The sequence below is a fragment of the Choristoneura fumiferana genome, chromosome 3, assembly GCF_025370935.1.
Source record: "Choristoneura fumiferana chromosome 3, NRCan_CFum_1, whole genome shotgun sequence".
Classification (NCBI taxonomy): Eukaryota; Metazoa; Arthropoda; class Insecta; order Lepidoptera; family Tortricidae; genus Choristoneura; species Choristoneura fumiferana.
Window position 1 is genome coordinate 20,160,357 of NC_133474.1, and position 17,914 is coordinate 20,178,270.

At 37.7% G+C, this 17,914-nt stretch overlaps 1 protein-coding gene across 2 annotated transcripts in view; it reads right to left on the minus strand.

Moving 5' to 3' along the window:
• LOC141426898 (uncharacterized) overlaps positions 1-17,914 on the minus strand; it is a 568,321-nt gene that overhangs the window by 13,022 nt on the left and 537,385 nt on the right. For both annotated transcript variants that reach the window (XM_074086147.1, XM_074086145.1), the window contains one exon: positions 8,137-8,196. In XM_074086147.1, the coding sequence (XP_073942248.1) occupies positions 8,137-8,196 (60 nt within the window). The remainder of the gene's footprint in view (positions 1-8,136; positions 8,197-17,914) is intronic.

Consider the following 17,914-nt stretch of genomic DNA (forward strand, 5'->3'; position numbering starts at 1 on the left):
TCTGATAGATAACAGAATGAAACCTACATATTTTGTAATAAATTTAGTATATTAGAAATGGATTTGCTAAAAAAGTCATGGACAGGCTATTTTTAATTACTTAAAGATTTCGTTCCTGGATTCCTGGTCATATTCTTAACTCGTCATTGTACAGTCAAATGAAATTACTAACACGTGCTTACAGTCTGTTAGGTTGAGGTTATTTTTTTCATGACCATCCAGAACCGATGTAATAAGTGCCTCGAATCTTATGGGTGGTTTTGGGTGGTCAAATAATAATAAACTTAACCTAACCGACTAAGATTTCGTCGAATAAAAACTAATCTGTTTCTGGCACTGTATTATGGTTCTATCATTTACCACAGAGGATTTAAATATTATAATTAATTTTGTGCAGGCAAATGAACCTACATGGTATGACGAGTAAGGAATAAGTATGACGAATCAGGAATATGACCAGTTAGGAAAATGTAGAATTAGGAATATGACGAATTAGGAACAAATCATAAAAAAAAAAGATTTTTGTTGCATCATCGAGATAATATAAGATTTTTATATTGACTTAAAAGTATAAACCTATAGAATATGTAGACCTCGGGTTTGCTATTGTTTACCTGGACGAACTACTGGGTTGCCAGGTATAAAATTAAACAGTTATGTCGATGCCAGTTACTTTCACTTGATGTATATGAACATAAGCGCAGTTTTATTGTGAACATGTTGATATAGGGTTGTCTGTATTTAATTTAAATTATTAAAAAAATAGCCTGTCCAGGGTTTTATTAGCAAAACGATTTCTAATATACTAAATTGATTATAAAATACATTACATTATATTATCACACTGGTGAAGATCTTTTTAAGTTCGGATCTTCTACTATATTGTTCATAATAGAGAATCAACCACAGTTGTCAATGTGTAATGTTCTTATATTACGTTTTTATACGGAACTAACATGGGTCTTTAGCGGCGGAATCAAAACAAACATTAATGTTCGCAAAGATCGCTAAAATAAATGTCGAAATTGGTTGTTCGACGGATGCGGGCTCCTCAATTAATCAGACTTACTCAATCGCGAATTATTAATGGGACACAGCTAAGCGGGATGAAAGCAAACTGTTGAACAAACCCAATACTTCCTGTACGCTCAAAGCCACCACTCCTTGTAGTACAAGATCTGACTGCTAATTAGCCTACGTCATCGAAGGACACGTATATGCCTTAACTTTCTTAAAGTTACGTCAGCCAAAGTCTGCTCGTAATTAGCTGGGTTAGTAAGTATAGCCATCAAGGTTTTTCGGTCAGGCAGTAATGGCCAATTGCATTGTGGCAAACTTCTGAATTTGCTTAAACATAAGCTATAACATGGCGTTTATTCCTGCATGTCGTAAATAATAAGTTTGAGAGACTCTTTAAAAAATATCTATAAAAACTTTGATTTCCATTTGAACAAGTGCTTTTTGTTGAACACTAAGTATTAGCCAGTGCTCAATTTCTGGTAGCAAAACGTAGCGAAAGGCGGGCCACGGGCCACTACCACTAGGTGGACTGACGACATCGCGCATTTGCCTTTGTTCACAGTGGACGTCTTCCGGCTGATGATGTTCCATGTGGCATGTGACGTAGCTAAACTTGCAACCAGATCCCGTGCTACACCTCATGGGTCGCGGCCGACCCTTTCGCCGCTATTCAAATTAGCACGCAAATTTCCCTGGTTTGTTGATTAAAAATGCGAGTAACGAAGACTGCCACTTCACCGACAGCCGACTGAATTACAAATGTTTCGGGAATTGGGTCGAGAGACATTCGGAATATCGCTGTAATTTTATTAAAACTATGTTTTGGACGGGTAATGGATTTAAATTTGGGAAGCGGCATCCGGATACTTTAAATTGTAGATTTCGTCTCTCGTGAAATTTCCAGTCGCAACTTTTTGCTTGTGTTGTAAATTGTTACTGTCCGTTTACAATTACGGAGTTCCTTTTCTAAAATAAACACTTAAGTAAAAAGCGACGGCGACGCCGAGTCAACGTTTAAGGGCGCTGTTTTATTGCCGAGCGTAGTTCTTTGTCTTTTTTAATTTATCACATTTGTAACAAACGAAGTTAATGGGACCTTGTTGCCAACATTACGTGAATAATACACGCACGATCGCGCTGGCTGAATATTGGAAGCGTCTCGCTTGATTTGTCGTTAACAGAGGACAAAATGAGTAGGCAGGTATTATGCAGATGGTATCTGGCCGCATTCGAGCTCGGGCGCCCTGTAATGTGGCAGGTTAAATGCAGTCACTGGGTGAACTAACTACGGCAATTTACAGGGGCAAGTTTGCATCAAAGATTTACAAATCGTTAACTGAATTATAGATTTTTTAAAATGTTATTTCCCTTGTCGGTGGAGTAACCGTCATTCCGCACGGTCTTCGGTCAGCGCAGCTGTTTGACTTCCTGATACAACGGGCACGTATCTGAAAATATCGACGGTCAAAATATCGAATCTAACCGTTCCTACTTTCGATATTTTGACTGTCGACTTTTTAACTTTAGATATATTAAATTTCGATATTCTCCTACGTCCCCGATACGACAGGACACCCTCTTTCTCCTTCACTTGGTCAAAATAGGTCAATCTTGCTTGGCTTTTCTCTGCCTCATCTTCCTTCAACTTTTCGTTCTAGCACGTTTAAGGAGAAATTGTCGTGTCGCATCAAGTGTCTATCATATTTCCTCGTCTGCAATTTATGGTCTCCAGTTCCTTTATCTTCGACCATAGAAGAACCTCCCGTTGGTTTTCCTTTCTGCCGAACTAATCTTTTTCATTCTACGATTTGCAATTATAAGAATACTTCAACTCATTAATTATGTCTTAAGGTAGATGGATTGCTGAGAAAATGGAGTGGTAACCGCAAAGCAGCCATGCAGTAGTGCTGTCCGAATTGTGGCGCTCGGTGTACTCTGTACACTTTAGGTAAAGCACGTCTTTAGGAGAAAGGAAGAGCCTTAAGCTCCAGCTTTGTGACCAAAAAACTTAGTTTAGTAGTGTTAAATTGTTCAGAACCGTCAAGTCCACACTCATAACGACTAAATCTAGATTTAATTTTTAACAATATTTTCTAGCATTCTAGAAAGAGGACCCTCCCTAGAGCTGGCGCTTATCTCGCACAAAGAATTGGAATAGCTATACAAAGAGGTAATGCGGTCTGCGTTTTGGGGGTCCATGCCAGTGACGTTTCTTGACGACGTGTTTGACTTGGAACTTATAAATAGGAAGGTTGTTTGTTTTAATTGACAGTGGGATAATTTTGCTTGTATTTTTTATTGTAAGGATGTACATTGTACTTATTGTAAATATAATAAAATCAGAACAAAATATAGAAGTCTAAGAAACGCACGCGTCAAAAGTTGATTTTTAATAATTTACCGTAAGGTGAACGTGAAACAGTGCGTTGAAATTAGTTAAGAAGCTTCTTAAATTTTGTTAACTATTTTACAAAGTTAATTCTTTGTTATACCGCTATGTGTGTTATATTATAAGTATGACCGCTATGTCTGTTATATTATAAGTATGACCGCTATGTGTGTTATATTATAAGTATGACCGCTATGTGTGTTATATTATAAGTATGACCGCTATGTGTGTTATTTTATAAGCATGGCCGCTATATGTGTTATATTATAAGTATGACCGCTCCTAAATGAATGGATCGATTTTGATGTGCATTTTTTAATCAAGATGGTTCTTAGTTCACGAGTACATTAAATCCAGTTGAGCCGCTTTTGAGATACCTATTGAAATTTGAACTGAAAAACCCTAAAAGCGCGTAACACCAGATTCAATTAATTGGCGATGCATCGGTTTGTAGTTCGGCAGTTGTTTGCGCGTGTAATACGTTCGCCGCGGTACTAAATCATTATTGTTATCGATATATTCATCGAGATTTATTGCGAGTCCCGTAATTGGTAAAGCTTCGGATATTGTGCGCTCGTGTAAAATAATAGATAAACATCGCGCCTGCGGCTCGGAGGGCCAATCTTTGCGCTTTGGTCAGGAACAAAGCTTAGAAGTTCTCTTTGCACAGTGATGCTGATTTTCAGATTTTTTTATAATTTAAATCTGCGTTTTGGGAATTATACACATACCCTATTGAATTGTTCCGCATGTGTTTTGCAGGTCCGCTTGGTAATTAAAGGTGAATATGTATGTACTCGTATGTACCTACCTATGTCCATTGCTTTGGTCCTCTCCGCAGCCTAAACGGCTGGACAAATTTTAACATATAAGTTATTATTTTTTGTATAGTTATTATTAAATTCGTCGTAATTGTCAGAGTGACTTCAAAGAAATAGGGCGGGGAAGAAATATGTAACAATATGGGTATCAAATAAAAGCTAATAATTTTTACTCAATTAGCCCATTATAAATACATATTATATTGTAATACTTTTAAGCTACCATTTTCACACACACATAAATAAGCCCGACTGACTGACCTAAAAAAAAACTAAAAAGAAAAAATAAGTCTAGTGGCCTAGAATCTGATAAGTAATTTAAAGTTTAATAGTCGGACCCCAATTTACTATCGAGAATTTTAGAGCTGTTCACGATTTTGAATGAGTCCCGACTGTTGAACTTTAGATTACTTAACGGATACTAGGAAACTAGGCTTATTTTTCTTTTTAGTGTTTTTTAATGCAATCGGGTTTTTGATTTTTCAATTTTACTTATTTCTTCCATACAATAATTCCTTAAATACTAAATAGACCAGAGAAAATAATACAGCCCCAGGGTTATTGGCTGGTTGTGACGGGTAACGATAAATACTGTATTTAAGCACTTCAGGATTCCGCTATTTATTTATTTATTTGCGGGGGTGATCTCTTACCATCAGGAGATCTACTTGCTCGTTTGCCAACCAGTAGAATTAAAAAAAAGAATGTTACACAGCGTCGAGCTACTAACGGCAGCTTGTGTTAGCTGTGCAAGCTTTAGTTCTTTTTCTCCCACCATTTTTACACCAACTTGCAAAACTTTTATGTAAAATCCATTAGCGCTACCCAGATAGAAGGGAGTTCGATAAATATGCATTTATGATAAGCAACGTAGCTGCTGGCGTACTAATAACTGACAATAATACAGATACTGACACACTTGATACTTGACTTGATACTGATAGGTATAGATAACTTGTAACTGACATTTTTGTAATTTATGATGTATTATATTGAATGAATAAATGAATTAAACTAAACTAATCAGTACCTACTGCAGAATAGTTTTTATTTTATTTTTGGAAAGAATAGGATATTTTAAGATACCATTTTCATTGATTTTGAATTTGGATTAGTATTTAATTTTTTATATTTTTTTTACGAAATACGCTGGATGACGTCACAGTGAGACAGCCACGTTCCATTGCCTAGAAAAATTCAGGTCGTACATAACATAATCTGTGGCATTACAATTTGACAATAATTCAAGCACGGCTTAGGGTCCTAAATGAACCGTGACAAATAGTTTTATTTATTTCTCTTCTTTTAGCTTCGATTATTCCTGTTTATTTAATGGTGTGATAGTAAATAGATATTTTTTATTAAAATCTGATATTTAAATTCTTTTGTATTTACTTGTAACGTAGTAATTTATAATTTAATTTTTAAAATACATTGGAAATACTCGATACATTTCAGACTTTATGATAAATGACAAACTTGTTTAAGGCCGGTGCGCATCATGTGTAAATTTCTGCTTTGTCACTCTTTGCTATTATATGCAGGACAGGAACATTTCAAATTGACAATTTGCTTACGAGTGTAGACCTGCTTTATAACTGCCTTTGTGACGAGACACTCCAGGGGTCAAATGAGGGTCATTACTTAAATGTTGTTTATTTAATTCAGTTTATCACATGTTTGGAATCTGATTTCTGCAAACGCTTCACAAAGCCTATTTCTCCAAATGGTTTTCTATTTATTATATGTTGTCAAAAATTAGGAAATGTACCGACACCACAATAGTAAGCGATACAGAAAACAGGTACACAGAGAAAAAATGACAAGGTAAGCGATAGACGACCTTATAGCTTCAGTGATCTCTTCCAGACATTTTTTCAACAGAAAAAAGTAAGGACTAGATTACACAGCCAGGTGGTGCAATTTACAGCAGCAGATTAGAACAATAAAACTACATACTCCCGAAAAACATTAACTCTCCTTTCGGGCAGTCGGGTGATAAAATTATATATAAAAAAATATCACGGGACAATTCACACCAATTGACCTAGTCCCAAAGTAAGCTTAGCAAAGCTTGTGTTATGGGTACTAAGCAACGGATAAATATATTGATTATATAGATAGATACATACTTAAATACATATTAAACACCCAAGACACGAGAACAAACATTCGTACTTTTCATACAAATATCTGTCCCGACACGGGAATCGAACCCGGGACCTCAGCTTCGTAGTCAGGTTCTCTAACCACTAGGCCATCTGGTCGTCTACTACCTCTGTGTCTATTGTACAATAAGTAATCGTTCCGTTGTTCTAAATTGTGGTGTTCCTAAAGTCGTGGTAGCCATTGGTTTGACCTGTAGCTTCTCATGTTTGGTAGTGAGTTCGAGCCCGGGCTCGCACCTCTGAGTTTTACGAAAATCATGTGTCAATCTTTATGGTGAAGGAAAACCTGCGAAGAGATTCAATGGTTTGTGTGAAGTACCTAATAGCACTGGGCCCGCATGGGAGCTACGGCCCAAGCCCTTTCATTCTGAGAAGAGGCGTGCCCTGCAGTAGGAAATATATAGGCGTTAAGAATCACTGTCAATTTTTGAGCCGGCCATTGATTTTGAATGGGACCCAACTGTTGAACTTTAAGTTGCTTACCAGAGCTCTAGACCACTATAGACTTATTTTTTCTTTACAGTTTTTTAAGGCAGCCGGGTTTTTGATTTTTTAAATTTATTTAAAATTCAAATTCTACAAAAAATCCAAGTTCATATTGTTTATTCTGTAAATAGGCCGCAATAGGCTCTTTTAGACATCATTATTTTTAAACTACCATTGCTTTCGGAAAGACCATCATTGCTAAGAAACGCGTAACACTATTCGGAATTATGACTTGTTTAATAAGACACTCAAGGACTAACTTGTTCTATACCAAGTCAAACACTGAAGATAATTACAAAGTTAATTATACTTATATACAGTTCCCAAATTAATCATTACCCAAGCTATGAACTCTGCAGTTTCCATTCAAAATGCATTTCAATTGTGTTCTGAGATGTTTGCAGCGAGCCCGTTTGGTGTTCCGATAAGCGTCTCTATTAGTAACATTGTTATTTAGTTATAAATAGGTGTTTTAATGTCGGTACTGCATGTGTAATTGTAATAGAATGTGCAGTCGAGTGTTGAAATATGTACGTACGAGTATAAATACAATGGTTCAACATACAGACGGAAAATATTCCACAAAAATATACGGACGTAACAAGACCGTGGTAACATCATCATCATATCGACATCATTATCTCAGCCGCTATTGGACATAGGCCTCCCCCATAGACCTCCAGTGGAAGACATAGACCTCCTCGGTTGGAAGTGGCCTGCGTTCACCGTGAGCCTGCGGCATTAGGTCATCCTTCCATCTTGTTGGTGGATGTCCCACGCTGCGCTTGCCGATCCGCGGTCTCTATACGAGAACTTTTCGGCCCCGACGGCCACCTGTTCTCCTCATTGCCACTTCATCGAGCTAATTCACTTGGCAATTACTCAGTGGCAGTAGTGGTTTGGTAGTTATTCAGTGGCAGTGTAGTGGTTTGGTAGTTATTTAGTGGCAGTAGTGGTTTGATAGTTACTCAGTGGCAGTAGTGGCTTGGTAGTAAGACAGTGGCAGTAGTGGCTTGGTAGTAAGACAGTGGCAGTAGTGGCTTGGTAGTAAGTCAGTGGCAGTACTGGCTTGGTAGTTATTCAGTTGCTGTAGTAGCTTGGTAGTTATTAAGTGGCAGTGGCTTGGTAGTTACTTATCATATTCAGTGGCAGTAGTGGCTTGTTAATTATTCAGTGGCAGTAGTGGCTTGGCAGTTATTCAGTGGCTGTGGCTTGGTAGATAGTTATTAGTTAGTAATGTATAAATACTCACAATAAAAGCATTTGAGGTGAGCACGTTAGTAACGCGCCGCGCGACCTGCCACGACGCCGCCTGAAACAAGACAAATTAAAGATTACAAAATTACAGGTTGCACCCAATGGCATTCACTTAAAATTACAGGCCGCACCCAACTGCACTCAATCACTCAATGGTGGACTGTATAAATAGCGGAATCCTGAAGTGCTTAAATACAGTTTTTATCGTTAGCCGTCACAACCAGCCAATAACCCTGGGGCTGTATTATTTTCATTTGAAATGTACGAGGCGAATTGCAAGGTTCCGTGTAGTTTTATGATTATTAAGATGTATTTCAGTAGACATACTGTAATACATCTTAATAATCATAAAACTACACGGAACCTTTCACTTCAATTTCAATTGTGTGCTGTTGCACAAATCGTTAAAATAGATTTATTATCAATTAGCTGTTGCCCTTTACTTCATCTGCGATTAATTCGTTTATCACGCACCCGCGGAAATTATAATATTTTCTGGGATAAAAACTATCCTTCTTCCTTCTCAGGGTCTTTAACTATAACTATAAACACCAAAATAAGTATAATCACGATCGTTTCCGTATTTTAAGTGTAAAAGTGTAACAAACAGACTTACGCATTTACGCATTTACGATATTAGCGAGGATACTTAATTTTTTACCCAATAAAATTTTCTCGGAATAATTTCAGAACACCTTGTAGGTAGTTAGAAATGTTTTGAATAAATTTTTTAGACGCTTTTTAAATCATAAAACTGTTCCACTATTGAAATTTGCCAAGGAACTTACTTTTCATAATAGAATTTTAACACAATTGTATTTCTAAAGACAAGAAAATACTTTCTAAAATAGCTTGCAAGAAAACCCAACGATACAATCCTAACACAGCACGTGCCCGTTCCCACAGAACCCACGATTATGTCATTTCTCAACCGTTTATAATATTAACTGGCAAATTCTGGAAAATGCTGAGCAAAGATACCACAGACGTCTAAATACTTTAAGCTGATGCTTCACATAATACATAATTCAATGGCAATTGGCTGCCATCGTTGGAGAATCACTGGAAAGGATGGATAATTGTTTGGTTCTAATGGCTACCCTGTGACTGGCCGGAATAGCGGAATGACATTGACGTCACTGCATTTAAAAATGGAACGTATCAATCTTAAAGAAGTTTTAATAGAAGGACGGTTAAAGCAGCAACAGGGTAAGATCAGTTTCATGTGCTCTAACCTAGTTCAGTGACAATGAGTTTGAGTAGTAAGGTATATTTCGCAATCCCTAAGTCGCCTCCGCCAAATTTATTGTTTGACACTTTGTTTTTTTTATTATTTTATTTAAAATATGGCTTCTGTAGTGGACAATACCAGTGTCGAATAAGCTCTCGATAGGTGATAAGTAACTTGATAGTTTCCAGAAACCACGTGGAGACAACTTGCGCAAAAAAACGTCAGACACGAGAGCAATATATAATTTATTGTTTCACTGTTAAGGTCAATCGCCGCATCACTATCATCATTATACTTCAACTAACCAAAGAAACCAGTACCAAAAAGTACCTATATCCGCAATCCCTAAGTCGCCTCTGATCCGCCAATTTTATTTTTGAGACTTTGACAACAGATATCTTAGTGATAGATAATAACTTCGATAGGTATAATATTATATTAGCACGACTTGAAACGTCAAATAAACGTAGAGAAAGGCTTTGAAATTTATTGTTTTTTAGGGTCATCATCATCATCATCATCAGCCCGAAGACACTCTGAGGACAAAGGCCTCCCCCAACGGAACGATCTGGACTCCGCATCGATGTCGTCTGTCCGCCTTCACGAGCTCACTTCCGGGAATTGTGCACTTCGTTTTCCAGTTTATGGTCGCTTAACCTTACGAATTTGTTATTCGAGGACCTATGCTGACTTTTTTTATTTTTCCGGTTCCGATTAATTTCGACCGGGACCGGACCGGACCGTTTTTTAGGGTAACGGGACCCTATTACTGAGACTCCGCTGTTAGACACTTGAAATTTTCACAGATTATATCTATGATGAATGTAAAGGAAGCGAGAGTTGTATGCCAGAATCGTAAGTGGAGGATGGCGTGATTTTTTAATGTGATTTTATGTATGTATGTATGTGAGCCAGTCAAACCGATTTTCTACCTTAAAAACCATACTTCCAGTCTCGACAATTCAAACTACTTTAAAAATTCTAAAGTACAAGCTAGGCTGCACCGCAAGCTGCATTTTCCGTTGACTGTTATGCCAGTCAATTAATTCTTAATGTCTGTCGGTACTGCGTCTATTTATGAGCACGCTAGCCTTACTGCCTTATTGTAAGTACAAGCCTGCTTTCTTACGTAAACTTTTTAATTTTCCACGAATTTTGCCATCAAAAGAGTACAATGGAGGTTTATATCGGATGCTGAATTTACGATGAGTTTCATTATTGTCTGTTGCACGAACCCTGTTATTTCGATGTTAGGCGAAGCATGTTGAATACTTAAAAAACTTATTAAGCATCAGCCTAGAAATTGTAAAAAATTGCACCTATAATATGAAAATTAGAAAAAAAAATCTTAAGAAATGCTTTGTGGATTAGTATATTAGTATTAGTATAGGATCAATTAAAAAAATACAAATAAATAAATTTATCACAAACAATTTTATAGTTCTAAACAGATCACGAGAGACACGAATGGCAGAAAAGAGGTGTGGCCTTTTCCCAACAGCGGGACACATTAACGAGTAGAACAAAAAAATTAAAAACTTGCAATTTTCGCAAGATAATCTGTGAAGTACTCTGGGATTCTTCGCCTACAATTCATGACATATTTACGCCACATCGCCCGCTAATTTCTAAATAACATCATTACCAACGCTCGTGAAAGCCCAAATGAAATGAAAACAGATTACAATTTAAACTCTTCCACTCAAAGGCCAACGTACAAAAGGGATCACAAAGCTCCGACTAGTCGCTCACCAACACTAAAAGATTGCATTTTCTCTATAAAGAGTGTATAAAGCTTTTAAGACGTTGAAGGGGCGATGGTACCATTGCCCGTTAGGTAAACCTTGGGAGGATCGACTTTTGTTTACAGGGTAGATACACGGCTTAAAGCGGGGTCGGCAAACAAGTTTTACTCGCTTTGAGATCGACAGGATTGACGGGCAGGCGATTGGAGGTTAGGTGGCGCTTGAGGAACGGTTCCTTTCGAGATTTTATTGTTTAAGTCTGTCGAATAGTGTCCCTTTGTTTTCATGTTTTATAATTAATGTGCTGACTTAATGCCGCGCTATGGCTGAAATGGGACTAGTGGGATATACGGGATTTGAGAAACATGTTTTTAGGTTTTTGTAAATTTAAAGAAAAAAGGGAATCTTTATTTTACTTCTTTATCCGTCTGTCTGCCTGTGCATTAATAGGTACACTTCTTCTCAGGAACGCGTGGATGTATGAAGTTAAAATTACTAAAAAAAATAAAAAAATAAAAGCTGTTTATTTCAATAAAAAAATTAGTAGTTAATTAATGAAATGTACGTGTTAATCACTGATTCGAGAAAATAATAAATAAATTTGTGTCCCTCAGCGTGCGAGTCCAGCTCGTGCTAGGCTGTTTTTTTTTTATAGAAATTGGGAAATGGAAAGCTGTTGTTTATAAAAGTGTTCTAGACACATTTCTCATCAGAAATCGTGATGAGTATCGTGTTAATTCGTGTTCAAGTCAAGACACAAGACATACACTCTACTCGACAAAAGGTGGATCGGACGGCAAATAACGCGTTCGCATTGCAATCAGCATCTCTTTCTACTCTCAGTCGACACCGTTTGAAAGAAAGAAGTGGTGAACACCATCGTGATTGTAAATACGTTACACAATATAGCTCCAGGTTGAAAGAAAACGATGGTATTTGTTTAACAATGAGAAGAATACTCCGATCAGAAACTGCTCGCGGTCACCTAATGTGCATCCGCTGCCAAAAACAGTTCTCCTTTTTGCCTCAGACGAATATTGTCGAAACTAGCAACATCATTACCGCTCAGTTTTGCATTTGTAAAAACGCCTCAGCCGACTTGGCCAGTGACACGGCAAATTACTCTAAAGCGGAAAATCCGCTCGCTCACTCCTGTAATGACCAAACAAACCAATGCCCGCTAGAAGTTCCAACTTAACAACTTTCCCGGGAATTTTCGTAAATGTACAGGGTTTAAATACCTCGCCCGTCGAGGCCGGTTTAGCGATTTTAACAATTTTCCCGCGTTCGAAATTTCGAAACTGTAAATGCATTTAGTTTCTGGGCGATGGCGCTATACGATGGAGCGTAATCATTCTCGTTCTTTTTATATACGACCGAGATCGAGAAAAAGCTGGCAAACATCAAGTAAACACATTGCATTGCAGTCACGTTGAAATTAATGATCAACAGGATAATTACCCCAAAATGGTAATACTATCTGAGTGATTAATAAATTACTTAAAATTGTCCCGAGTTGTTGAAAATTAACGAGTTGGTATGATATCCACGACCACTACGACTGAATTAAATTGTGCTCCGCGGAGCTTTATCAATTAGCTGATATTACGTATGTTACGTAAAATTGTACTGTTTCGGAATAATTCATTGCTTATGTTAAAAATATTTTGTGAAATACCACAAAACGAGAGATTTGTCAGCCGGCTGTAGCTGGCTGGTCACAATATCCGAAGCTCGTTTCGAGAAAGGAAAATCTTTTCCATAAATTAAAAACAAATTCAGATAGGACATTCCAAATTCAAGCAGTCGAACCCTTCCGAAGGTTTGTATAAAGAAAGACATTCGAGTAGTTTTCTCACGTCGTTCGATACCCCTCGTGCAGGCCTAAACACACGGAAAAGTGTTTTAAAACGCCCATTCACGGAAAATGGATATGTTGGAACGAAAAAGGTTTTGGAGTACAAGGGTTAATGCTTCTTGGTGGTCGCAGGGTTGGTTCATACAGCCTCGGGGGTGTTTAATTAAGCCTTTTGATATAACTGCGAAGTCTAAACACATTCCAGCTGCGCTGCGTCTATCCATGAGAATATTCTTTCGTTATTTCCTCAAGTAAAACGTGGAGCGCAGTAAGTAAGTGTCGGCTAAGTGATAATGGGACTCGCTTACGCGAAGTGCGCGGAAATATATTTCGGAAATGAAACGCGATAAAAGCGCAGCGGCGTAACGTTAAAGAAAACCAGGCTTTGTGGTGAACAAAGGGCCCGCAACAAAAGCGCGGCACGCGTAATCACCGTTTTCCGTGTCGTATCAATATCTGTGTTTTATCAGAGTTTTAGTACGACACTCTCGGCAAATTAACCCTCTGGGAGCCGAGGTGATCCCTAATTTTCAGATACATCTCAGGAATAAATAGGGGATTAGGGGTGGCGCGTAAATAACGTCACGTCACGCCACCGCTACCAGGGCAGCAGAGATAAGGAGCGGGTGAAATTGCTCCCGGGATGCTTCGGCGGCGCGCCGGCGATGGCGGTAAGCGACGCGCTCACTATTCTATTAACATTTTCAACTTGATAATAAGACATCCGTAGTGCTTCGGTTACACGTTGCCACGAGAAGGGTTCCTTCTCTATCTCCTAGCTTAGCTTTAGTAACTTGTGCACTATAATTAGATGGATAAATTAAAATAGAACATCAGATACTTAGTCTCTTGATAGCTTCGGCATTAAAAATTGAGGAGATGCTTCTTGCGCCGTTCACAGTGACATGAATTAAACTTTAATCATACATTATTTATAGTTCAACTAAAATTTGAAAATCGATGAAGTAGATGCAGTATCTATAAATCAAATTGTCGCGTATTAGCCGGAAACGGAAAACTGGGAAGAATCCACCATCGAGATGGGCGGATGACCTGGTTAAAGCCGCGGTTCACGATAGATGCAGGCCGGCTTCCAACCGAAGCAACTGGAGGACTATAAGGGAAGCGAATACAACAGTGGACGTCCTATGGCCGACATGATGATGTTGTATTAGTTAATGGTAATACGCAAACGAAAACACCACGCAAATGCGTAGAATCACATCAATCCTGTAACTTGGGCCACAGTGCAGTAACTGTATGAGTTACAGCGGCTTTTTGTTCACAACAAAGGCTTAGCTCTTAAATAGTAAACGTGCGTTTGCGTAGTGCATTGTTTAAACACGCTAGTCGTAACTTGGAGGAAGATATGAGACGGCGAGACATATGCGAGTTAAAGTTGCCTTTGACCCGGGAAGAAACTCTTTAAGAGGTGCTTTGACGAAAACGACGGGAACTCGAGTGATAATATTTGTATTGTTCATGTGCAGACCAGTTGTAATGTTGAGTTAGACAGTGACGAAGCTGCCGTGCGTTTTAGATCAGTTGAAATGTTTTTGTAACAAACAGTTACTTTATTAGGTGATTGCCAAACTTGATGACACCGATAGTAGAAAGTAAAAAAGGCTAAAATATAAAGGGAGTGTATGCACTAAATTATCAACCATGACATCATCTATTTATTTTGTTTTGGTTTTTGGCTCTTTTTATCTACTTAACACTTTTGAAGTTCGGAATAAAGGCCTCTACAAAAATTAATACTTTGGAATTCAGATGAATTACTACCATAAAAGTTCTCATGAATTCTATACAGTATAAGTTCAATTGCTAATGGTCACTATTATGTACGATACTAAAGATTTCTCTTTTTGGTCCACTTTTGCGAAGGCATTGGGAGCATGGGTGAAAAGCAGCTAAAACTCGTGCTATGCAGTTGTTAAACCTAGTTACATGTTATTCTTGTTACACTGAAGTTTCAAGGAATCGTTTTACATATCGAATCTAATCACCAATAGCGTTCGATAGCCAATCAGGAGAGAAAGTTTCAGAGTGTGTAACTGTTAATTTGTTGGGGAAGCGAGCTTGTTACTTTGAAGTTAGGTTATGAGTTGGTATTGCTCGCAAGTCTGCCGCAGACTCGCCGCGGAAATGAAATTAATGCCTAGCCTTATTAAGGTACGCATATTAATAAATTAATAGGATTTTAGAATGTGTGAGCAAAATTTTGAAGGTTATGAGAATGCGTCCGATATAGGTCTTTACAGACGTAAATACCGTATCACTGTGTTGTCCTATCCTATCTTCCCTGAAATTGTTTTGTAAAATGGACTCACCTTTGAGGTTATTTTAACAACGTGCACCTTTTCGTACTTATTAGTATAAAAGTGGACACGTGGTTAAATTTCAATAAGTATTAACTGCCGTTTCGTCTGATACCTTATTAACTTTCTACGACAGGAACAGAATGATGATACACAGCGGATCCTCGTCATAACTGCAAACCTCCCAATTTTCTGTTGTAAGAAGGTTTTACAAGTCAAAGTTTTTCATAAATCATTGGGAAAACAAGCTCCAATCACAAATTTGACAACCCTATAAAATAACCTATTCAAATCTCACGCCGCCTCGAGAATACCAAACAGAAAATCTTCGAAAATAGAATTTTCATAACTCCCTCCAATCACGACGGTCGGAGAAACGAATCGCTCCGAGAAAAACCGAAGATGCCGCCATTCGAGCGGAATGAAATCAGTATCTCGAAAACTGTTATCCCCATCGTCTTCTAGATTGGCAACAAACAGTGTTTAAGTTGAGTCAGTGGCTCAAGCGACTGGAAAGCCAGTGCTCAGGGGACTATCAGGACTGGGGTTGACCCGCGGACGGTCACCTAACGACCGATTCAGTTTCGTGATAAAATACATTTCGCTTGAATAACTTTTATGCGCCTTTGAGTTAACTAAAGTTCATTTTGGAAAATAGACAAAATGTTCCACTATGAAACTAATTTTAGTAGTAGCATCAAAACCGCGTTGCGGCTAAATTATTCACTTAGTTAAGTTTTCAGAACTGAAACTCATCTGAACAAGTTTAAATATTTCTTCTTCAAGATAACGAATCAAAGACAAAGAGTACAAAGAAACATTCGACCTTATTATGACTCAATCTCCGAAGTAATCTAAGTTGCTTTAACTTCAATAGAGAATTAAGTAAACCAACCTGACGATCCGAACAACGAACTACGCTTAAGCCCGTATTAATGTCGAAACTTTTAATTTTATTTATTACCGTTTTAATGAACATCTTGTCTAATTGTCTTGGAAGTGTTTCCAAGTTTTTGCAATTATAGTCTCGTGGAGTAAGTATTTGTCACCTTTTTGGAAGTAGTTCGTGGAAGTACTTTAAGGACAAAGTCCGAGTGGGCTCGAGGGCTGTTGAAAGGGTCATTTCCATTTTGAAGCGTGCTGGAGTGACACGTTTCCTGTTCAACAGGGAAAATAACTTTTTCAGCTCCACTTTTTCTTGTCTGTGGTTGAAGTGCAAGTTCAAGTGAGTGCTGGTTTAACTTTAAGTAGGTATACTGCTAACCCTGATACCAAAGTGAAAGGAAAAAGTGGAAAGTGTCATAAAAGTACATTAGCATACACGACGTGTTAGAATGTTGAAAATGTCTAAAATTGCTTGCAAGCAATAAAATTAAACGTTTGTATTTAAATATCAACATTTATGTTCTAATTTACGTGTTGTTTGTAGTCGTTTTGGATGATAAAAATGTGAAACCCGAAAGTGGACTTGATTCAATTTGGTAAAGAATTGAGTGTCTTTGTCCTGGCCTTTCGAATTCAAGTAATTTAACCATCTAGTTCTAAGGCCCGAGGATATGGCATGGCATGGCGACCTTTTCGTTTCGTTGCACAAACTCTTGCCTTCAGAATATAATAATAAGGCTCCAAGTATTATTAACTTTTTGTATTTAATGTAAATACTGTTGGCACAATGAAAATTTAGAGCAAATATTGAGAAATTCTCTAAGTAAAGGCTGCGAGAGATTTTGTATGGAAATGTATGGAAAGTTAACGTATATGTCAGATTTTTTACACAAAGTTATGCAGGGTTTAGACTCGTGGATTGGGTCTTAACGTGTACCTAAACTTAAAGTAGTTTGAGATGTTATGAGCCTTCATGAATTTGAAAGACTTATTGTTAGTGGATACATTTCATAATCTTAATTTTAGTGTGACTTACGTACGAGATGACTTTGTATGGTGTAAGAAAGACATTTGTATTAGGTAAAGAAAGAAAGACAGAGAAAGGGAGAACTAACTGGTGTTGTAATAAAAGGGTAGAACTTAAAAAGTAATGCGGAAGGTAAAGAGGATACCCTAGCATTTCCGTGAGACATGTTAGAAACTTTTGGTTCACATCACATAATGCCATTAGGTTGAGTTAGAGATCCTTGCGTAGTTATTATTTCTTTAGAATTATATCTGCTTTATAATAAACCAATAGCTTGTTATCGGTAAATTTAATTTGTTCTGAAAATCTCACGAGAGAGGCACGTGCAAACCACAAAATTATGAATTTGCAATATTTTTTGCAGCATTTATTGGATCAGGTGTTTAAGCTTTTCTCGTTTGACATGTGGTGTCTCTGTACTAACTCTTTCTTCTAATATCTAATGTAAATAGTTTCATCTATCTCCAACGAGAACAGTTTGTTTTGTAAACACACTGGTGAACTTTTTCCCACATCCAAAATAATATATCGCAAAAGAGCTTTCGCATCTCACAGCACAAGTTAGGTCACTAATCCGGGAACTGGCGTTATAAATTAATCGGTGGCCCGTCCTGGCCAAAGTCCCTATAATTGTGATAAATGGGGCCCTATCCGAACGCCAGTCCGCGATAATGGTGATGGCTGCTCGAAGAAATCCGTTCGTAAA